Here is a 23,586-nt window from a genome sequence, read left to right as displayed (position 1 = left end):
TGTCTAGTCAAGGCTATGATTTTTCCAGTGGTCATGTATGGATGTGAGAGTTGTACTGTGAAGAAAGCTGAGTGCCAAAAAATTGATGCTTTTGAACTGCGGTGTTGGCGAAGACTCTTGAGAGTCCCTTGGACTGCAAGGAGATCCAACCAGTCCATCTTAAAGGAGATCAGTCCTGGGTGTTCATTGGAAGGACTGATGCTGAAGCTGAAACTCCAATACTTTGGTCGCCTAATGCGAAGAGTTGACTCGTTGGAAAAGACCCTGATGCTGGGAGGGATTGGGGGCAGGAGGAGAAGGGGACGACAGAGGATGAGATGGCTGGATGGCATCAGCGACTCGATGGGCACGAGTTTGAGTAAACTCTGGGAGTTGGTGATGGACAGGGAGGCCTGGCGTGCTGCGATTCATGGGGTCGCAAAGAGTCGGACACGACTGAGTGACTGAACTGAACTGAACTGAACTGATTCTTTGTTCCCATATTTTTCATTTCCTGCCCTCTTTGAATCAATCAAGTGTATTTTTTAAATTATCATTCCACTTTATCTTCTCTGTTAGCTTTTTAGTTCTGTATTATTCTTTCGCTTATCCACTGGTCAGGCCTCGCCAAGGTGAATTTCATGTGTATTGTATTTGCTCCTCTCTCTCCTGTGTGGAATGCCAGTGCTTCTCCCCATTCAGCCCAGGTGCTCCACAAGATGCTGGCTCTCCGTTGCATGGGTCTGACTGGTGGGTACTAGGGTAATCTCAGTCTCTCTGACCAGTTCAGAAATAAGCCTGTGACCTGACTGCAGTGAATGAGGCTAGAGGAGAGGTTTCCTGGAAGCTTCTGGAGAAGTTCCTCCTCACTCTGCTGGAAGGGGTATGGGACACCGCTTTCTCCCTGTGGACTGGACAGAAACCAGGGGGCAAATAGTCCCTGTTATTGGAAGTCACACTATGAGACCTAGGGCAACCAGACAGGATAAAGCTGAACTGTAGCCAGCAGAGCGCAGTCTGAAGAAATCTGGGTCTGACTTGACGCACTGCTGAGCTGCCCTAAGCCAGCCTTGCAGGGGGCCTGACTCTGGACTTCCTCCCGTGGGAGCAAACACATTCACTTGTTTGTTTAAGCCCTCATAGGTGGGTCTTTCTCTACTTCAGTTAACTTGTATTGGAGTATAGTTGCTTTATGACACTGTGTTCGTTTCTACTACGAGCAAAGCGAACCAGCCATGCTGCTAAGTTACTTCAGTCGTGTCCGACTCTGTGCGGCCCCATAGACGGCAGCCCCCACACACGCACGTGTCCTCTCCCTTTGGGATGGCCTTCCCACTGAGGTCGCCACAGGGCATTGAGAATTCATTCTCACTGTGAGAATAGATACTCTCTGTGCTCCAGCGTATATTCTCCCTGCGGTGTGCTCGGTTGCCTCAGCTGTGTCGGACTCTTGTGACCCCATGGACTGCAGCAGGCAGGCTCCTCTGTCCGTGGGATTCTCCAGGGAAGAATACTGGAGTGGACAGCCCTTTCTTTCCCCAGGGGATCTTCCCGACCCAGAGAGCAAACTCAGGTCTCTTGCATTGCAGGTGGATTCTTTACCCACTGAGCTACCTGGGAAGCCCAGAGTCTCATTAGTTACCAGTTTTATACATAGTATCAATAGTGTTGTCTTATTTTACAGCTAAAAGCATCCTAATAACAGATAGAAGAAGTATACATTACTTTTATATTCAAAAAAGTAATAAAGATCAATGTTTTAAAATGCATAAGTACTAGAGATCTGACATTTGCTTCCTAAGGCCATAGATAGACTTTTCTTCCCCCAGTTCATTCCTGCTAGACAATGGCTTTTGTTATCTACTATATCATAGTGCTCTGTGGTTGGTTAATCTGTGTAACATTGAGAGCCGTGAGGCACTGTAACCATGACCCCCGCAGCCAGCACAAAGCTTGACATTTGTGCTAAGCTGTAAGACAATAGTGGTTGATCTATCTGATCTGTCCCCAAGTAGGAGGCTACGTGAAAGCTGACCAAGGACACCGTACTCTCTTGGAGAGGGCCCTATAACATCTCATCAGCGTAGGTAGGGCAGCATTATCTCTGAAAGAAGAACTATGCAACAGCACACAGTGGTTTATTTTCTAAAGAGTGTGGTCAAGCCAAACTCTGGCTCGGTTGGGTAAATGGGCTCTTCTTTAAATACTGATACTCTGGGGACTTTCCCGGTAGTCCAGTTGTTAAGATTCCACCTACCAATGCGGGGGATGTGGGTTTAATCCCAGGTCAGGGAGCTAATCCCACAAAAAAAAAATCCCAGGTCAGGGAGCTAATCCCACATCTTGTGGACAAAAAATCAAAACATAAAACAGAAGCAATAATGTAATAAATTCAACAAAGACTTTAAAAATGGTCTGCATCAAAAAAATGTTTTAAAAAAATACTGACACCCTATTCCTGACACAGATGAGGGGGCCTCTGAGAAAGGGACTCACTGAGACAGAGGTGCATGCAATTGACTTACTTCTTATCGACAGCCTCCCTGGACGAAAGGCAAACACCATGACAGCAAGTAGGAGAGAGTTTTCATACAGGCATGCATCAGGGAGGAGGGGTTACCTGGTCCTGTACATGAACCCTGTGAGTTGGCGTGGGTTCAGGAGGCCAAGGCTTAAGTCAGTGCCTGTGTCTCCAAGGAAATCCTAGAACACAAAAATAACAGGATAAGCTCTTTGGTATTTCTGGGTGCCAACTTCTGTCCTGGGTGTTCAGGACTCCTTTTTATCCAAAAGGTAAGCAAGATAAGTACACAGTTACGAGGCATCAGATGTGGCCTCTGTCTTTCAGAAATGCAGGTTAACAAGTGATGTTGAATCATAACTAATAGCTTGCTGAATGACAAGGTGAATTACTCACAAAAGCTAAGATTAGGGTTTCAAAATTCTTTATTTTGTCACATAGGTTTGAAAAGGAACATGTTAATCTTTACCAAAAAATCAGAGCAGGTACCAACAGGCCAGAAAGGATAAGCTAGTTTCTTTATAGACAAAGATGGCAATGTGAGAGGCAAATGTTAGGATGTGGTTTGAAATATACTGGTTCCACCAGCCAGGAGCTAATCTCCCTTAGAGCAGTGGTTCTCAGCTTTGCCTGTACATTAGAATCACCCGGAAAGCGATATGTCCCCATAAGGCATCCTAGACGGAAAAATCAGACTCTCTGGGCTTTGGAGTGGGGCAGGCCTCAGAGTTTTCTAAACCTCTCCAGCTGGTTGATCATGGGAATTGAGAACCAGCTGCCCTTGGAATGGAAGTTTCTGCCACCACTCTCTCTGGGCCCTCTGCTTCCTCTCAGGATGTAGGAGTTTCTGTTGTGTCAGTAGGAGAACTGATGCTTTGACACAGTGGAACAAGTGGCATGTGGGAAACTCTGTAATACACATATTCAAGACTTGAGGGGCTTCCCTGGTGGGATGAGAGGACGAGATGGTTGGATAGCATCACCAACTCAATGGATATGAGTCTGAGCAAACTCCAGGAGATAGAGAAGGACAGGGAAGCCTGGCGTGCTGCAGTCTGTAGGGTCGCAAAGAGTTGGACACAACATAGCGACTCAAAAGCAACAACAAGCCTTGAACATACCTCAGTTATTACATGACACTTATTCATTGAGGCATAGTTGATTTACAATGTTGTGTTAATTTCTGCTATACATCAAGGTGATTCAGTTATACATATATACATTCTCTTTTATATTCTTCTCCAAGCGTCTCTTATATCCTCCTGCATTGGCAGGCAGGCTCTTTACCACTCACACCACCTGGGAAGCCCCTGTCATAGGATATTGAATATAATTTTCTGTGCTATGCAGTAGGACCTGTTGTTTATCCATCCTGTACATAATAGTTTGCATCTGCTAACCCCAACCTCCCAATCCTTCCCTCCCCCGACTCCCTCCCCCTTGGCAAGCACAAGTCTGTTCTCTAGTAGATAGGTTCATTTGGGTCATATTTCAGATTCCACATGTAAGTGATACAATACGGTATTTTGTTCTCTTCTGAGTTACTTCACTGTGATCATCTCTAGTTGCATCCATGTTGCTGCACATAGCATTATTTCATTATTTTTTTCTATCTGAGTAGTGTCCCATTGTCTATACGTACCACATCTTCTTTATCCATTCACCTGAGTACATGACATTTTGAGCTTGTATGGAATGAGGGGAGATGAGTTTCAGCAAAGCCAATCTCGCCTGGTATGCAGAGTCACTGTGTAAGATCTGCAGTGCAGGGCAGGGCCCTGGGTCCACGCTAGTCTCCACTGCGTCCTTGGGGCCCGGCCAGGCCAGCACAGAGCGTGGGCTTGATACATGTGTGTTGAGGTGGCTTGAATAGCTGTTAGGGGGAAATTTCTTGTTTCAAACATTTAACCTTTTGGAGGAGAGACGGTGAGCATAAAATCACTGAGCACCAAGAAACTATTTAAGATACTTTTCATAAATTGATTCTGGGATATGAATACATCTGACTGTTCTCAGGGAACGTGAAGAAGGAAAATAACAGGAACATCTACAAGTTTAAGGCACTTCCCAGGTTCATAAAGTAACATGAACAAATCTGAGCGGAGAACAATGTCACTGAGTTAACGAAAAAACAATAAAACACAGGGCAAACGTACCATATAGTGGTCCGTACTCTGTTTCACAGAAAAGAAAACTCAGCAGGCAGTGAGTCTGGGAAGGTCTAGTGTCAGTGCAACAATTTCATATCCAATCATACTTTCAACCCCAGAGCATAAGCTCACCACTAACAGTTTCATGATTCCCGTCACTGACATGATAGTAATGCCGGTCGATCGTGATTGAGTGCACCAGCTCTTATTATATAGCTCAGAAAAAGCTTCACTGTCTGAACAGGAAAATCGACACAACAGACCATAAACCTCTGAAGTTTACTTTCATCAGAAAACGTTTCCATGAATATCTGTCGTTTGTACTCCTTCTCTTAAATGATTGCACTCCTGTCTGAAGGCATACCTAAAAAAGTTTCAGTCATGTTACAATCCCGTTCCATATCTTTATTGCTATTTTAAAACCAACCTATACATATTGTAAAAATTTCTAGGCAACAAAAAAATGTAAACAGTTGCTCTTGCCATCCTGAGTTTTGTCAGTAGTATCCACTACAAGGAGTGAGGAGGTAAACTCCTGAAGCTCTTGTTAGGTGTATAAACTTGAGAAGCACTGTCACAGAGAACGTTTGAATCTTAGAGAGAAAGGACACTTAAGGCTTTTAAAATAGCCAGAGTTTGGCCTACCTTTCATTCTATTTATTCTCTTTGCAACTATCAGATTTGGAAACTCTATTTATCACACAGAAAATCACCCAATGGATAGAAATGCATTCAATGCCACCTACTGGAAATATAAATAGTGATGTTGCATGAAGCATGTAAATACAGATAGCATATTCACATGCAACCAGTTTGTTCTACTAAAATATATTATTAATTTTAACTTTTGGTATGGAAAGAAAGATATGAAATGATAATGAAATTATAGCCTTTTAAAATATCAGTCGCTAATTGGCATTTTAGGAGAAAATTCTAAGCTACAGACTTTAAACATCTTCAGAGTTTAGTGGTTAACACCCCCATTACATCTTCCATAAAAACAACCATTTTTCAAGCTATTGGCAATATTTTTTGAAAAGTTCAAGAATATTAAAATGACTAACCTTTTTCACTGAGTTCTCTGGTTCACAGCTTCTTTCATTGTGGAGTGAATTATGTGATAGAGTCAGGAGGAGGATATGAGAGAGGCATTGTCACCAACTGGAATACTTATGTTAGTTTACCTCTCAGCTGATGGCAGAAGAGCTGTTACAAGGGTGATGAGCTTAACCCCAGGCTGGCTTTCACTGAGGTACTAAGAAGGGTCATGGTCACATGGCCTTCCTCAGTGCCATATGAGATGAAGGCCACCTGAGGATTACCTAGAGAAATGTGATTTGATTCACCACATACTGTTTATTCAAGGTCCCAGACTTAGTGAAGTTACATGTTAATTTGGATATTTCTGTCTGATAGAGAAGAAATTTCTTCTGTCATTTGGGAAAAGATCCCCCCCTCAGTTTTCATATCTTACTGGTTTTCTCACTGAAACGGAGCAAGAACCTATGACCCTTGTCCCTCATGTCCTCTGCCTGCCTTTTGTCTGTGGAAAAACTTTAGCCAAAGAATAAGTTTAATCAGAGAAGTGAGAAAACGCAGAAACAAAGGAAAACAGTCCAAGAATACCAATAATACCAATACCAAGTAAATTGGTAAATACCAATACCAAGAAACCAAATAATAATTGTTTAGTCATTAAGCATATTCAAGGACCTTTAGTTCCTTATCAAGGGCTATAAACAATATTCTGAGCCATATCCGTGAGCTGTCTTAGATACTGGAACTCCCGCAAAGTGGAAGAAGTTAACTACAGGATGACCAGACCATAGCCATGACATAAGCTGCCACAATTCTGAGAATTTGCCTCAAGAAATGTGGAACACACTGGCCTTGGTGCTGAAGATTAACTGTACTTAAAACAATCAATATGATGCTGGTCAGACCACTCGGGACCAATTTCAAGATGACAGTCAGAGCTGACTGTACTGCTGATGTATATAGCTCCCTCCAACTGTCTATAAAAGCTCTTGCCCACTGGTTGTAGGAGGTGGAGATGGCCATTGGACAGGTGTTCCCCACCCCACCTGCCAGTTGCCAGCATCCAGAACGAAGCACATTCCTTTCCACCAACGTTACCTCTTTATTGGCTTTTAAACGGCAAGCAGCTGGACCCCTTACATCATCAGTTAATAAGCTGAATTAAGTCTTTGTCACATGTTCATTTTATTCACATTAGAGAGTCATGTAACCTTTTGGAAGTTGTATTTGATCAGTTTTGAAGGTCATCCACTGAGATGGCTGAGAGGATTAACCCGATGGAGACAAACTAAATCTATTTGCCTGCACATGTTTTCTTGGCTTTTGAAGCGAATCCCGGGTGATAACACAACTCTCTAGTTATTTTTTTCTTTTTCTACTGATATTATGTACTTGTTTTTCTGTCTGGCTTGTACACCTTCAATAAGTTAGTCTGAACTGAGAGCAGCAATGATGGGTTTGTGCTATTATGGTCTGACTACTTGGTGATCTCTAATGAAGACCTGTTCTCTGTTGGGTGAGAGATGACAGAGAATCCAGTCAGTAGTCTTCTTCTTTGTTTTTGCTTTTTAACAAATCTGTTTGTCTAATTGCAACCTTAAATCAACTAAGAAATACGTGCTCACTGTAAGAAAAGTAACCCTAAGTTTTTGTGTTTCTGGTTCACTTCTGATTTGTAGCTAACATGCAAAGATAGAAGTTTTCCCTCTGTGTGTCTGCGTGTCTTTAATTAAGAAAGGCCTTCACCTCTCATTGTGTAATAGAAATATTTTCCTAACACTAGAGGCTATTAAAAAGCGAGGTTATGATACCTCTTAAAGGAGCACTGTTATGATTAGTTTATAAACATAGTCACTTATATGAGCCAAATATTCCTTTAAATCCCAGAAGACAAAGAAACTGAACCTCCTCTAGTATTTTGTATGCTAGAATTTTAAGAAAAATATTTTTCTTACAGAAATTGCTAACTTGGAAACATTTTAAGGATTCAGGTTTACATAATGACAGTCCATTTCCAGCATTACCTGGAATCTTGTTAGAACTTAAAATTCTTGAGTCCCAACCCAGACTGACTGAATCAGAAACTCTGTGGGTGGGACCCAGAAATATGTATTTTAACAAGCCCTTAGGTGGTTCTTTTCATACTGTTCATGGGGTTCTCAAGGCAAGAATACTGAAGTGGTTTGCCATTCCCTTCTCCAAACTACCTCACGATTGCACTCATCTCACACACTAGCAAAGTAATGCTCAAAATTCTCCAAGCCAAGCTTCAACAGTATGTGAACCGTGAAATTCCAGATGTTCAAACTGGATTTAGAAAAGGCAGAGGAACCAGAGATCAAATTGCCAAAATCCATTGGATAATCAAAAAAGCAAGAGAATTCCAAAAAAAAAAAATCTACTTCTGCTTTATTGACTATGCCAAAGCCTCTGACTGTGTGGATCACAACAAATTGTGGAAAATTCTTCAAGAAACGGGAATACCAGACCACTTGACCTGCCTGCTGAGAAATCTGTATGCAGGTCAGGAAGCAACAGTTAGAACTGGACATGGAACAACAGACTGGTTCCAAATAGGAAAAGGGGTATGTCAAGGCTGTATATTGTCATGCTGCTTATTTAACTTGTATGCAGAATACATTATGCAAAATGCCGGGCTAGATAAAGCACAAACTGGAATCAAGATTGCTGGGAGAAATATCAATAACTTCAGATAGGCAAATGACACCACCTTTACGGCAGAAAGTGAAGAAGAACTAAAGAGCCTCTTGTTGAAAGTGAAAGAGGAGAGTGAAAAAGTTGGCTTAAAACTCAACATTCAGAAAACTAAGATCATGGCATCCGGTCCCGTCACTTCATGGCAAATAGATGGGCAAACAGTGGAAACAGTGAGAGATTTTATTTTGGGGGGCTCCAAAATTACTGCAGATGGTGACTGCAGCCATGAAGTTAAAAGATGTTTACTCCTTGGAAGAAAAGCTATGACCAACCTAGACAGCATATTAAAAAGCAGAAACATTACTTTGCAGACAAAGGTCTGTCTAGTCAAAGCTATGGTTTTTCCAGTAGTCATGTATGGATGTGAGAGTTGGACTATAAAGAAAGTTGAGCACTGAAGAATTGATGCTTTTGAACTGTGGTGTTGGAGAAGACTCTTGAAAGTCCCTTGGACAGCAAGGAGATCCAACTAGTCCACCCTAAAGGAAATCAGTCCTGAATATTCATTGGAAGGACTGATGCTGAAGTTGAAACTCTAATACTTTGGCCACCTGATGCAAAGAACCGATTCATTGGAAAAGACCCTAATGCTGGTAAAGATTGAGGATAGGAGAAGGGAACGACAGAGGATGAGATGGTTGGATGTCATCACTGACTCATGATGGACATGAGTTTGAGCAAGCTCCGGGAGTTGGTGATGGACAGGGAAGCCTGGCGTGCTATAGTCCATGGGGTCGCAAAGAGTAGGACACGACTCAGCAACTGAACTGAACTGAACAGATGGTTCTGATACACACTAAAATTTGAGAATTAATCAATTAATCCAGGGGAAACTGCTTAATCCAGCTCACTACTGTTGTTCAGCCTCTCAGACGTGTCTAACTCTTTGCTAGTCTTCCCTGTCCTTCACCATCTCCAAGAGCTTGCTCAAATTCATGTCCATTGAGTCAGTGATGCCATCCAACCATCTCATCCTCTGTCATCCCCTTTCCCTCCTGCCTTCAGTCTTTCCCAGCATCAGGGTCTTTTCCAAGGAGTCAGTTCATTGCATCAGGTGGCCAAAGTATTGGAGTTTCAGCATCAGTCCTTCTAATGAATATTCAGGACTGATTTCCTTTAGGTTGGATTTCCTTGCTGTCCAAGGGACTCTCAAGAGTCTTCTCCAACACCACAGTTCAAAAGCATCAATTTCTTGGGCGTTTAGCGTTCTTTATGGCCCAACTCTCACATCCATACATGACTGCTGGAAAAACCGTAGCCTTGACTAGATGGACCTTTGTCTGCAAAGTAATGTCTCTGCCTTTTAATACGCTGTCCAGGTTTGTCATAACTTTCCTTCCAAGGAACAAGCATCTTTTAATTTTGTGGCTGCAGTCACCATCTATAGTGATTTTGGAGCCCAAGAAAATAAAGTCTGTCACTGTTTCCATTGTTTCCCCATCTATTTGCCATGAAGTGATGGGACCAGATGCCATGATCTTCATTTTTTGAATGTTGAGTTTTAAGCCAGCTTTTTCATTCTTCTCTTTCACTTTCATCAAGAGGTAAAACTGTTTATTGTTGACTGAAAGTACCAGTTTTAGTGAAGTCACATGTTAGCTTGTAGATTTCTGTCCTTAGAGATGCCAGTAATTTCTGTCCTGTGGAAAAGATTATGGTTTATGATTAAAGGTTAGGGTTTATGACCTAGTTGGACATTAATCAGATTGTGTCTAACTCAGCAATCTTTTACTAATATTGCTTAAAATACCTAGCTCTTGGAATTAGTTTTAACGTCTTACTGGTTTCCTTACCAGTTAATTAGCTGAATAAAATCTTTGACAGGTGTTCAACTTAAACTTACATAAGCATAAAAGTTTTAAACCTTTTGAAAACTGGAGTTGTTTTTTTTTTTTTTAAATTTTTGATCTTTCCATGCAGCATGTGGGATTTTAATTCTCCAACCAGGGAAAAACCCACACCCCTACAGTGGAAGCAAGGATTCTTTTTTTTTTCTATTCAAAATGTTTATTGTCAATATTTTCTTTGTAGAGATAACAGTTGTAGCTTGCTTTTCTACTTTAATACTTGATGATTACTTGATCTGCTATTTTTTAAAATTTATTTTTAATTGAAGGATAATTGCTTTATAGTATTTTGTTGGTTTCTGCCAAATACCAACATGAATCAGCCATAGGTATATGTCCCCCCTCTTGAGCCTCCCTCCCCACCCCACCCTTTTAGGTCATCGCAGTGCCCCGGTTTTAGTTCCGAGTCATACAACAAATTCCCATTGGGAAGCATGAATTCTTAACCACTGGATGGCCAGGCAAGTTCCTTGAAAAATTTTGCTAATGTATTTCACTCTGTGGCAGTAATGAGCCCTAGTCCTATACTAGGCAGTGAGCACCTTGACAGTGGGACTGTTTTTGTTCAGTATTTTTTTTTTAACTTCATTCCTAAATGTTTTATTTTTGATGCAGTTAAAACTGGAATTATAAAAAAAAAACTGGAATTATTTTAATTTCCTTTTTAATTATTCATTGCTAGATAACTAGAAATACAATTTTTCTTTTTTTTTTCATTTATTAGTTGGAGGCTAATTACTTTACAATATTGTAGTGGTTTTTGTCATACATTGACCTGAATCAGCCATGGATTTACATGTATTCCCCATCCCGATCCCCCCTCCCACCTCGCTCTCTACCCGATCCCTCTGGGTCTTCCCAGTGCACCAGGCCCGAGCACTTGTCTCATGCATCCAGTCTGGGCTGGTGATCTGTTTCACCATAGATAATATACATGTTTCGATGCTGTTCTCTTGAAACATCCCACCCTCGCCTTCTCCCACAGAGTCCAAAAGTCTGTTCTGTACATCTGTGTCTCTTTTTCTGTTTTGCATATAGGGTTATCATTACCATATTTCTAAATTCCATATATATGTGTTAGTATGCTGTAATGTTCTTTATCTTTCTGGCTTACTTCACTCTGTATAATGGGCTCCAGTTTCATCCATCTCATTAGAACTGATTCAAATGAATACTTTTTAATGGCTGAGTAATATTCCATGGTGTATATGTACCACAGCTTCCTTATCCATTCGTCTGTTGATGGGCATCTAGGTTGCTTCCATGTCCTGGCTATTATAAACAGTATTTTTTGCTCAATATTTAACCCTCACATCAAGCAGTGTCTGGTACATGAGCTCTAAATAAATTTTTATGCAATCAACAAACACTACCTAAAAGGTATTTAATTTTTAAAAGAGGAATTTTATAACTGGCCCTGTTGTTTATAGGGCCTACCATTTATAACCGGTCCTGTTGTTTTGATTAACTTTGTCTATTTCTTAAAGGAGTTTTCTGGGGCTTGTTATCAGGGACCCTGGGGCTAAAAGGCATAGCACTGGAAAGGGGAATTTTCTTCAATATATTCTCTGAGATCTGTTGGTTGTCAACCTGAGTCAGATCAGGAGAGAAGTGGTCATTTTAGAGTCAATCCTAGCATAGGTTTTTTGGTGCCTGTTCTGTTGTGGAGAGCACTTGCAGACAATACTCAAGAGTGATACACCCAAATGGATCACTGGATTTTGTTACTTTATGGTTCAGCAGTAACAAATTGGCCTGTAATGCAGGAGATACAAGAGATGTTGGTTCTATCCTGGGGTTGGGAAGATCCCTTGGAAGAGGAAATGGCAACCCGCCCCAGTATTCATGCCTGGAAACTTCCATGGACAGAGTAGCCTGGCGAGCTACAGTCTATGGGATCACAGAGTTAGATGTGACTGAGCACATATACCCACACAGACACACACACACACAGTATGAATAGGAACTAACACTTCGTGGATATGGGCCCTTAGTAAGAAAAAGAACCAAATGGAAGGGTAAATGGTTTTAGGTAAAATCAGTTTAAAGTATATGCCTGACATGGGGGAAACACTGGTACTATTTTCACATATGACTGAGCTTGCCTTTGGAGCGAACATCTATCATTTTTTTCTTCCCGTGGTTTTCCTTAGGAGACTGTGCCTCCTGCCTTCCAGGTGGTCTGGGGGCAAGCATGGGTTGTTAAACAGTCATCTCCGTTCTCCCCTCAACTCCATACAGTGGTGCATTTATATCCAGGGGAAATGGATTTTTGCCTCCTGGAAAACTTAATCCTGAGCCCAATGACCAATGAGGGGATTTAAGCATTACCAAAGAGGCACCCAACATGGCTGGCCATGACTTCCTGATTGAGATAGCTGGTCTAGTTTCAGCCTTTGGGACTGCCTACTTCTTCAGCTTTTCCTTCCATTAATTCCCTTTTGCTTAAATTAGCTAGATCAAGTTTATGTGGCTTGCAACCCACTGTAGTAACTGATGTCACACCTGTTTTCCAGATGAAGTGATTTAACCCGAGTCCCACCCTCAGTGGTCACACCAACTGCAAGCTCATGCTCTCTCTTCCAGATGTTGGTGCAGCGTGAGTTTATAGTGCTCCTGGAGTGGAAGTGAGTTTATAGTGCTCCTGGAGTGGAAGTGAAGAACATCTGACTTTTATTGAAGAAATGAGTTCTCTTTCCCAGACGACTTTTCCTACTGAAAAGCTTATTCACGGGAGAAAAATATTCTCAATATACTTCTAGAAATGGTAATAAGTCTATGTTGATTAACTTACATTGAATTTATTTTAACTGTATTGTTTGATCTAATGGAGTACCCTGGCAGGACAGAAGGGTTAAACTAAAAATCCTAAACAATTCCCTTAATAATCTTAAGTAATTATAAAGAAAAACCTGCAGGCAAACAGCAAAGAAGGACTTTATTCATTTATAACATCATTTTGTAAACAATCACACTGTGCATTTTGAAATTCAATAATAACAAATTTTTTTCTATGGATTTATAGCAAACCCTATATAAAGTCAATGAGTTAATACAAGAGTGAAGATGAATAGGGAGGAATAATTTCTGAAAACGTTAAATTACAGCACTTGATACAAAGACAGATAACCATCTGTACCATAAAAATTTACATGCCACAAAACACTCACTTTTATAATTTTAAATATGCAGTAAAACACATTTATAAAAAAAGCATCAACATTAACTTTTTTATAAACCAGTGACTCAGAGGAATACTTATTAAAACTTACTAAAAATCAGTAAATATTGCAACTGAGGTAAAAATTTATAAGTAAACAAAACTATCATTTGTAAGGGCCAAAAGTAAACCGAAGGGCAGACGACACTTTCTGATGACTCTGTCTACTCCTTGATGTTCTGAAGCAGTTTCAATAAATGGGACTCAATAACCTGTTGAACTAAAACAGACAGGTGATCAAGACTATAGCACGCTCATTACAAAATTTTTAAAACTATCAAATTCAACTTAACCTCACCAACTTTTTCCTAAAATAATTTGTAATTAGGATATACTTATAGTTTGAGGGAGATAAGATTATAATGCAATACGTAAAACTTAGTCTATCACTGACTTTAATAGTTGTTCAAGTTATTAGATTTTTCTGTTTTTGGTTTCTAAATTTTAGAACTGAAGAAGAGTCCAGAACACAAGGTTGTTCTAAGGAACAGAGAAAGGGCAACTACCAAGCATTGTATAAACAGTTTGCTATGAAACATTAAACACATCTGTAAATAGGTGTGCACTTATTCTCCAGCAACTAATTATTTGGGTGGGTGAAAAGTAACAGTAACAAACTCATTTTTAGACTTTCTAGGAATCTGTTGATTTTGCCCACAATTAAAAGTATATGTCAGGAGTTAGGATAACATACATGTTCCATAACTGCAAGTGGTGAGAACAGTTTAGACCACTGGCTTCTATTATTATAGAACTTTACTAAAATGGAACCTGAGAATTCTAAAACACTTACCACTTCTATAGCCCAGGGCTACAGCTAGATCCATAGAATTATACCCAGAGTCAGTTTCAATTGTTGGGTCCGCTCCATTTTCTATACCAAAATAGAAACATCTATATAAACAAAATGAAAACATGGATATGTTTGCCCATGGTGGCTCATGTGCAAATAGCAGGACAGATTGTTAGCAAATTTGGAAGGCATTTTCAGGATGGTCTGACAAAGTACAGAGTACAGGAAGGGCGCAGAATTCACTCTGGCGGGTCAGAGGGAAGACACTTTAAACATTCAGGCATCCTCTAGAGCCTAATACACAACTACAGACAGAACTTCGGCTTAAAGACAATGTAGATAGGGAAAAGAGAAAAAAGCCATGGGTTCACACGTGAGCTCTGAAAGCAAAGCAGCAAGGACAGATGCTGTGACTGCAGGCGTGCTGTGTGATGGAGCTGTGGCTTAACATGAGAACCTCAGGGAAGGGGCTGCTCCGGGGCTGCATAATGTCTCAGTGACAGCTTATGATTCCCGTGAGGCCAGCTTGTAAAAATATAATGTCTTCATGTGGCATTTTCTAAATATTTCCACTTTTATCTGCTTACCTAAGAGCATTTTTACACATTTCACATGATTTCCATGTACAGCGTAAAGCAAAGGTGTCCCTCCATTCTGGGGGAAAAAAAAGGTGATTTAGCTTTTCAAGAATAGGATTCAAATAATTTAGTGCTGCTGTGTGAAGCTTTACTAAGAACTGGGCATGTAAAAGTAGTTTAAGCTAATTTTAAAATTTTGTGAGCAATACTTAAATCAAAATTAGGACAGTAACTTTTTCTTCTAGGTGTTTCATTAACTAAAGGTAATTAATTATTCTTCTAAGTATTTAATAAAATATAGTTTTCCAAAACCTAAAAATCAGTATATCTCACCCAATCATACTCATTTACATCAACTCCACAATCCAGCAGCATTTTGACGATGTCTGTGTAGCCCTTACTACAGGCCAACGACAGAGCACTTTCCCGACCTTTTCCTAAAAGCTGGGGATCTGCGCCCTGGAGTGGGAATGGAGACAAAAGACTTCTCAGTTTTTTGAAAATAAGAACATTGTTACTTTCGTCAATAATAATTATAGGTCAGGTAACATTCTGGGGTTAACACAGTACTAACACAAACGTCTACCCCTGGATGCTCCGTTATCAAGGTTGTCTGAAGGTCTTCCTTCTTCCCTCTACCTGGATCCTAACTATCTTGCCACTTGGGGCCAAATTACAGCTTCTCCAAGAAGCTTCTCCTATAGACTTTTGTTCCCATTGCGCTTAGTAGGGGCTGGGCATTCACTTGTCTCTCACTGCTTCATGAATGATTAGACTTGCCTGTTTAACTAGATCCAAGTTCCACAAGAATAGAAGAGCATGTAAACTTTCTTTTTTTTTGATCCTCTACCATTACATCTAGCTGGCTGGAGATACAAAAACTACTATATACTTAACTGAACTTGAGTAACTGTACATATACATTGTCTGAGGCGTTTTCCTTACATTCTGAAGTAGAAACTCTACCACAGCTATTTGCCCGTGTGCTGCAGCCCACATCAGAGGGGTAAATCCTTCTTCGTCCGTGTGGTTGATAACATTTTCTATTTAAAAGAAAAGCAAGTTTTGTGATCTAATTTAACAACCACATATTAATACTGCTATGAAAATACTGGCATTCTAAAAAGGTGACTATTACTCAGTGAGGTTCACATTGTGCAGATTTGGGTTCACTGAACTCCTACTGTGTTTTTGCAATTTTCAGTCTGAATGTATTAAAATATGCCTCAATGTACATAGTTGAGTTCAAACAGTACATTATTAAAAGTATAAACTACTGGATACAATATAATGCTAGGTACAGGACAGTCCGTAGAACACCGGACTCAGAATCAGGAGACCAGAGTGTGAATGCTGACTGTCGCTTTCCAGCAGTGTGACTCTAGGCATATCATTTAACTTCTCTAACATCCAGAATAAAACCCTGCTCATCTCAATGTAAAAGTGGGAGGATAATGATAAAAATTAGGTTAATGATAGCCCTTAGCATTATATAAATATATATTACAGAAAGTCCAAAATCTTATTAAAGCTATTTTTACTCCATAGTTAACATTGCTGCCTTTGAATTTTCTCAAATTTTGGGTATTATAATGTGAATGAAAACTGAATGATTTGAAAAACAGTTTTATGCAATTTTACCTCAAAACCATTTTTGTTCCCTAGACTCAGTCTACTGGGTCCACAGTTTTGTCCCTAAATTTATTTAGTATATTGAGAATAAGACCTTCATATATTTATAAACAAACAAAAGATAAAATAAGTCTTTCTTATAAAAGAATGGCATGATTCTAAATGATGAAATGAGTCTTTCTTATCAAAGAATGACATGATTAAAAAAAACCACTATTTAATCATATGCCCTGCATTCAACTGATAATGTTGGGACAACTGGCTAGTTTTTCGAAAAATGAAAATAAGAGTAAAGCTCTATCTTTACCTCATTACACCAAAACATGTTCCACATAGGTTAAAGAAATGTAAAAAAGGAAACCACAGAAATTCTAGAATAAGGCATGAGTGAATTTATTTATAAACTTGGAGTATGAAATCATCTCTAGGCAAGATACAAAACTTAGATGTCACAAGGATAAAAGTTTACCACTTAAAAATGTTAAGCTTTGTTTGAAAATATCATAAAGTCAAAGGAAAAATGGGAAACTGGGAAAAAAAAAAGCAACATAAAGCATAAAAGTGAACTTCTTTAATTTAGGTAAGAGCTCATATAAATCAATATAAAACAGGCAGTTCACACAAAAAGAAATTCAAATAGACCATAATTTGAAAAAGGCAAACAAAACCAGTATGAAATACCCATGAGATCAGCAAAGATTAAAGTCTGATAGTATTCGTGTCAGTGAAGTTATGGGGAAGTAGAAACTCTTAACTCTGGTGTGAGAACAGGGCAAACATCTGGTTACATGTATACAAAAATAAAAATTCATATACCTTTTGACTCAGTAAATATACTTGTAGGAATTTACCCTATGGATATACTTCAAAACAATGCCAACAATATTGTTACTTAATAAAAACAAACTGGAATCAACTACTACCAGGGGGACTCACTAAAAAATAAAGAACATAGCATATATAATAAATGCAATATGATGCAAAACCACAGACCTATTAAAAAAGAATGAAACAGTCTTTGTGTGTTTACATGGAAATATCTCAGAATTTAAGTGAAAAAAAGTAAAGTGCAATGCAGTGTGTATATTTTTTTTCAAAAAAGCACACACTTAGTCTCACATGTAGCCCCAAGTATAAATAGAAATATCCTCCAGAAAAGTCTTCTGAAAATATAAGAAACTTACAGTGTGTGCATTTGGAGAAAAATCTAGGGTGGTAAGTGAAGCTGTAACTTCTATACATGACATTACTATTTTTTAAAAAGTATCTATTGGGTTATCTGCCTGGTGAGATTATGCAACTATTTCTTTTTTTTTTTTTTGGCAACTATTTCTTTTTTATTTTTATACTCTCTTGTATAAAAATAAAATAATAACAAATCTGACAAATCCTATTAAATTTGTTTTAAATACATTCTTAAGAATAGGCTAGTACCTTGTTCGATTCGAGTAGCCAGGTAGAGCATCTCTCCCTGGGCAGCCAGCTGGTGAACAGATAAAGCTGAAACAGTACCATAAAAAAGTTTCACGTATCTGTAGGCTATATCATCATCATCTCATTGTTTATGTTTGTGTAGCAATTTTCTTCTCCAAAAAACAATCCATCATTTTATTGTTTAGGAGACGTGCGTTCAATCCCTGGGTTGGGAAGGCAATGGTTACCCACGCCACTATTCTTGCCTGGAGAAGAACATAGACAGAGGAGCCTGGCAGTCCACAGGGTCGCAAAGAGTCGGATACCACTGAGTGGGTAACACTTTCACTTTTCAACTTAAAATATAGCCTAACATTTGCAAATGTCAGCATTATCTTAAATATATGAGTCTGAGAATTGACTCATATATGTTTAAGGTAATTCTGACAGCTGCAAAGTGTTACTGTCAATGAATATGCAAATTTTTGACCAATTATTAACAATTTGAATTGTTACTGATTTTATCAATTAAAGAAATGGTTTAGGTACTTAATTTTTAAAATCTCTCTTGGGACTTTCCTGGTGGTCCAGTGTCTAAGACTCTGTGCTCCCAATGCAGGGGGCCCGGGTTCAATCCCTAGTCAGGGAACTAGATCCTGCCCCAAATAAGACCTGGCACAGACAAAAATAATAAATAAATAAAAAGTTTAAAATCTTTCTTTATCCAAGCTGATAAGGAGGATGGGTTTAAAAGACTCTTGTGTTTTAACTGACTGAATTAATATAAGTCCCAAATATTATTTCTTGAAATAATGGGTATTTCTTAACTTTAGGAGAACTGAGGAAATAAATGAAAACCTAGCCTTGAGAGTAAATTCTTGGGTGCAGATCTAGCTCTGGCCAATTAGCTGTGTGAGCCTGGAGAGCTGATTAAACACTTTTGTCTGTATCATGAGGGATGTGAACCACATGATCTCCAGCTGTTTTTTTTTAAGGTCTATTTGGTTTTGGGGAACTCGCTGGTGGTCCAGTGGTTAGGACTCAGTGCTCTAACTGCAGGGGCCTGGGTTTGATCCCTGGTTGGGGAACTACGATCCCTTAAGCCTCTCAGTATGGTTAAAAAAAAAAAAAATCTATGGCTGGAATATTTTAAAGTAATCTCTTTATTTTAAAACAAAGCCAAACAGGCACAGTTATATCACAGCTCACTTTAAAATTAGTATCACTCGATCCTTGACTTCAGGTGATATGACTGGGTGGCCTTAATACAGAAAGAAAAGCAATTGGGAGCCACATGCAAATTTATATAAATGTCAATAAAACAAAAATCAGCCTGAGGTGGAGTTAAGAGTCATGAATTCTTTCTGGCTTACCTGTCACAGCATATGATTCAAAATCTGGAAGGATTTAATGTTTCCAAAGTAAAGACATATATTTCACCAGGCTTTAGAATATAGATACATTTACCTTATATTCTCAAATACAGTTCCTAACATCAAACTGCTGACTGGTTTTCTCTCATTAAGAAATCTGAACTATATAGAGTATTTTCTAATTTATACAGAAAATCTTCCGTTTTATTTCTTTCAGAATAACTCTACATTTAAAAAATTGTAAATTCAAAGTTTTTAAAGAGGTGGTTTCATATTCATTTATATTCTGATTAAAAATTATATTAGAGATCACTCAGTTTTACTACAAATTATTTATTGATCAGTGATCTAGTTTACACGTAAAACCCACTCCAAGAACACAAAAACACAATGTCTTGCTTTGCCCAAGGTTCAGAACAACTCATTTTTTATGTTGCTATAATTCATTTTTTTACTATAGTTTTTATAGTAAAACTGTAAAGGTTTTAAGAATTAAAATTTCAATCCATTCTCAACAGAGAAACATAAAACATGATATACTCGAATATGCAATAATATGTTAAAGTTTTAAATTACTAAAACTATCAGGATATTACTTAGGCTTTCCAAAACAGGATATGCATTTAATGAAAATAATGTCTCAAAGCCAAACTCTTGAAACTCTTACAATAGCAATAACAATATTTTCATACAGCAGTGGGAAATACTTACAATTTGCTAACAGAGGTGTGGTTGAGACCTCATTTCCTCTGTGTTTGTTGGTTAAAGTAGTTGACTGCTTTATGGGTGAGAAGTGCTTTGTTGTAGACGGAGTGTAGACATGCCTTACTTGAATTCCCGGAGAAGGAGATGTATGGATATTGCATTCAGCTAGGTAAAATTAATTTAAACACATTAAAACAATATTTTAACAACAAAGCATTTCAAAGTTCTATGTCAATGTTTACATTAAAAAAATACAAGATGTATAATATCTTCAACTGGTTCTCAAGTGACATTTTTTGACATAAAAAATTTGTACAAGTTCCAGAAAAAAAAAAATCAATATTAATCTTGAGCAATATTATCCAAAGAGAAGTTTTTTTTTATTCAATAGATGGTTATAAAAGTAAATCTACAGTATGATGACAGATTTCACTGCATTAAAGCACAGAAAGCTAATGCCAATCACATATTCATGGAATTAATTCATTTATAAAAGGCACATATTTTTTTCTCCTGTAATTTTAAAAGGTACAATAAGAAACTTTAGTAGAGAATTTGTAAGTAAACATAGGTCAAGCAAGAAATAAAAAATCAACATGTACTTATGGACATGAAATTATTTAATTCTGCTTTCTGTGAGATTCTAGAAAACCATATTAAAAGGTGACTTCCAAACTCTCTTCCCAAACTAAAATTTCATGAACAGAAAAGAAAAAACAAACAAAAACAAAACAAATGCAGATATTTATACCATAACTTTCAACCTTTAAATAAGACAGATGCCACCTCCAGGTCAGAGTTAACCTGATCTTGAATATTTTTACTGTCCTCTTCATTCAAGGACTTCACAAACCGAGAGCAGACATTCATATCAAACCGGTTAGGCAGTATGAACTTCATCCCCACAGCAACGCCCTGAGCCGGTCCTTCTTCCGCACTTGAGTCCAGCTGACGTTCTATTTTAATGTCTGGCATGCCACTTAGACTGTAACTGCTAGGACACTCTTCCACTATCAGCTGCGCTCCAATATCCAGATTTGCTGATGTAGCCATGATTTCAACTGAGTTTCAACAGTTAAAACATTCCTTCATGATTTCCTCTTGGTTTGAGAAGAATGGTATACTATGTATTCTTTGAATTTGGGTATTAAAACATCTGAAAGAAAAAAATTAAAAATATATCAACTTAGCGTACAGAAAATAATCATTTTCAATCACATATGTAAACAGTGCTCTTACAAGCATCGATAGATAATAAAAAGCATACAATGTTCAGAGGTAGAAAAACCTGGGTCTGAGTCCAAGTTTCACCATTTATCAGCTGATGTGAATCTGTTTAAGTTCCTCAACCTCTCTAAGCCTCAGTCTCACTTGTAAAGTGGGGATATACCAATAATCTCACAGAATCCTGGCAAAGATCAGATGAAATACAGTAACACTTTCACCTCCACTACTAGGTCCCAACCAACTGTACTTACCCTTACCGTCCCTTTCCTATTCCTGAATACCACCAACAGGATTTTTTAAAAATCAGGCTAACAACAAAAATAAACTTTTCATGTAAAAAATATTAACCTCTGAGTTCATTTTTTAACATGTTGTTTATAACTGGCTCTCAGTTTGAATTTAAGAAAAAGGTAGAACCCATTTGTACCCAAATGAATCAGCAACTACAGTATCCTTGATTCCTGAGTAGTGAAATGTTTTACAAAGTCTTGGTTATGATAACTGAAGACATATTTATTAATCAGTTTTTGTTCAGATCAAGTATTAGCAACTTAATCCAGGTTTTTATTAATATGAAAAATAAAAAATAGATTATGGTTTCCTTTGCTTTAGCATCTCTAGTATATTAAGATTTAAGTATAATTTTTGAAATAAGTATTAAGAAATAAGGGTTAATGATTTTTAACCAAATATTGATTGTCAAGACATAAACCCAATAAATGTGAATTCTCAAAATACAGGTTATAAGCACACCTGTTACTGAGTCATTCACCACTGTTTTAAATGAGTTTTCAGTAAGGTAATCACTAGCACTTTCCTATGGACCTTAATATATATAATCTGAAGAGAAATTTCATTTTTGTACCTAAATTTGCTTCTAAAAAAAGAACTCCAAGATATATAATTGTCCTAGATATATAGTCACCGAGACAGGAAGAAAATAAATAGCATTCAGTTAATTTTTTCATAACCTTCCCAGCGGCTCAGTGGTAAAAAAATTCGCCTGCCAATGTAGGAGATGCGGGTTCAATCCCTGTGTCGGGAAGAAGGAAATGGCAACCCATTCCAGTATTCTCGCTTGAGAAATCCCATGGACAGAGGATCCTGGCAGGCTGCGGTCCACGGAGTCGCAAAAAGAGTGGGACAGGACTTAGGGACTAAACAAAACAATTTTATCAGGTTAAGGCTTACTGCCTCAGAAATTTTGAGGGTGCAGGGTGTTTTAAAGTTGTAATTAAATGGAACTAAAAGAGGATCACAGTGGAGCCAAAGTTGGCAAATCATACATTTTACAGATAGCCCCTGTTTACAGTTTTAAAACACCTTCCAAGATTTTTATAACAATCCTTTTTATGTTTTTATTTAATTTTTATAACAATCCTTTGAGTAGTCAGGGCAGGTAATCATAATCAATGTCCACCGTAGAGAAGAGAAACAGGGAGCTCATGACTCCCATCACTCTGTTCATTAAAATAAAAAGCAGCACTGAAGCAAAAGAAACCAATTCTTTCTAAACCACGTGAAACTAGAACGCTTATCTTGGCACCAGTCTAGAGAGGAGGAGAGGCAAAACTGACCGGTTAAGCCGTAATTTTGAAGTATAAGACAAGAAGGGGCGGGCAGGGGGAGACGATCCAGAAGGAGGCGGTGAGAAAAAAAGAGGTAAAGCTAGATCACCTCAACCTGTCAGAGCCCAGGGAGAAGGGGAGAGCGGCCCTAACGAAATAAAATGGGCAACTGGGTTATTCCCCAGTGGGTGCTAATAACAGGAACCCCCGGCCCCCCGTTCTTCTTCATCCTGGAGTTGCCCTACGAGGAAAGGAAGGTGCTATGAGAATGAATGATGCCTCACAGGCGACAGGTGTCCCGGCGTCCCAGGACAGGAACCCGCTGGAGGGGAGACTGTGGCAGGGAGGGAAGTCTCGCTCTGTCGCCACCCGCCAGCTCTGCCCGAAAAAAATCCCAGCGCGGCTCCGGCACGGCGGGCGGAAACTGGCTCAACCGCGGCGGGCTGGTCCCGGGAACAGGGACTGGAGGCTGCCCGGGTGGGGGCGCAGGGCCTGGCGACCACTCTCGACAGCCCACAGAGAGTCGGGCCTCTCCATCTGCGGCCAGACTCACTGCAGGGCCCCAACCAAGCCCCGGCTTGTTTTGATAGCGACGTCACTTCCGATTTCTGCTTTCGGTTTCCGGCCAAAAACGTTCAGCGTTGTTGCAGCGGAGAGGATTTCCAGGTATTTTCCCGCCGCTGTGCTGAGCGATCTTTACGTTCCCAGTAACTACGGAGATAGCGTCATTTCAGCCACGGCTCTGGGTCTATCAGGCTTTACCTCGCCCTCTGGCCACGCCTCCTCTTCCACCATGGCCCCGCCCACCGGGCCCGCCCCTGCGT

General features: G+C 39.1%; 1 protein-coding gene across 1 annotated transcript; it reads right to left on the bottom strand.

Moving 5' to 3' along the window:
• Positions 1 to 13,174: 13,174 nt before the first annotated feature.
• Positions 13,175 to 23,547, bottom strand: ANKRA2 (ankyrin repeat family A member 2). Its single transcript, XM_043488762.1, has 9 exons — positions 23,047 to 23,547; positions 20,732 to 21,123; positions 19,974 to 20,132; positions 17,911 to 17,976; positions 15,790 to 15,887; positions 15,178 to 15,303; positions 14,854 to 14,920; positions 14,267 to 14,347; positions 13,175 to 13,693 (listed from the first exon to the last, which is right to left on the bottom strand). The coding sequence occupies exons 2-9, from the start codon at positions 21,018 to 21,020 to the stop codon at positions 13,638 to 13,640; spliced, it is 942 nt and encodes a 313-aa protein (XP_043344697.1). The 5' UTR covers positions 21,021 to 21,123; positions 23,047 to 23,547; the 3' UTR covers positions 13,175 to 13,637.
• Positions 23,548 to 23,586: the final 39 nt, after the last annotated feature.

Source organism: Cervus canadensis, chromosome 16 (assembly GCF_019320065.1).
Source record: "Cervus canadensis isolate Bull #8, Minnesota chromosome 16, ASM1932006v1, whole genome shotgun sequence".
NCBI classification, from domain to species: domain Eukaryota; kingdom Metazoa; phylum Chordata; class Mammalia; order Artiodactyla; family Cervidae; genus Cervus; species Cervus canadensis.
The sequence above is the reverse complement of the archived record's forward strand: the minus strand, read 5'-3'. Positions and strand labels throughout refer to the sequence as shown.

Bases quoted from the DNA above. Each gene is read 5' to 3' on its own strand.
- ANKRA2 (XM_043488762.1), bottom strand. From the start codon at position 21,020: ATGGCTACATCAGCAAATCTGGATATTGGAGCGCAGCTGATAGTGGAA. The intron at 15,304-15,789 runs GTAAGGAAAACG...TTCCCACTCCAG, and splicing joins TAGAGTTTCTACTTCAGAAT to GGCGCAGATCCCCAGCTTTT. The intron at 14,348-14,853 runs GTAAGCAGATAA...ATTTTGGTATAG, and splicing joins ATGTGTAAAAATGCTCTTAG to AAAATGGAGCGGACCCAACA.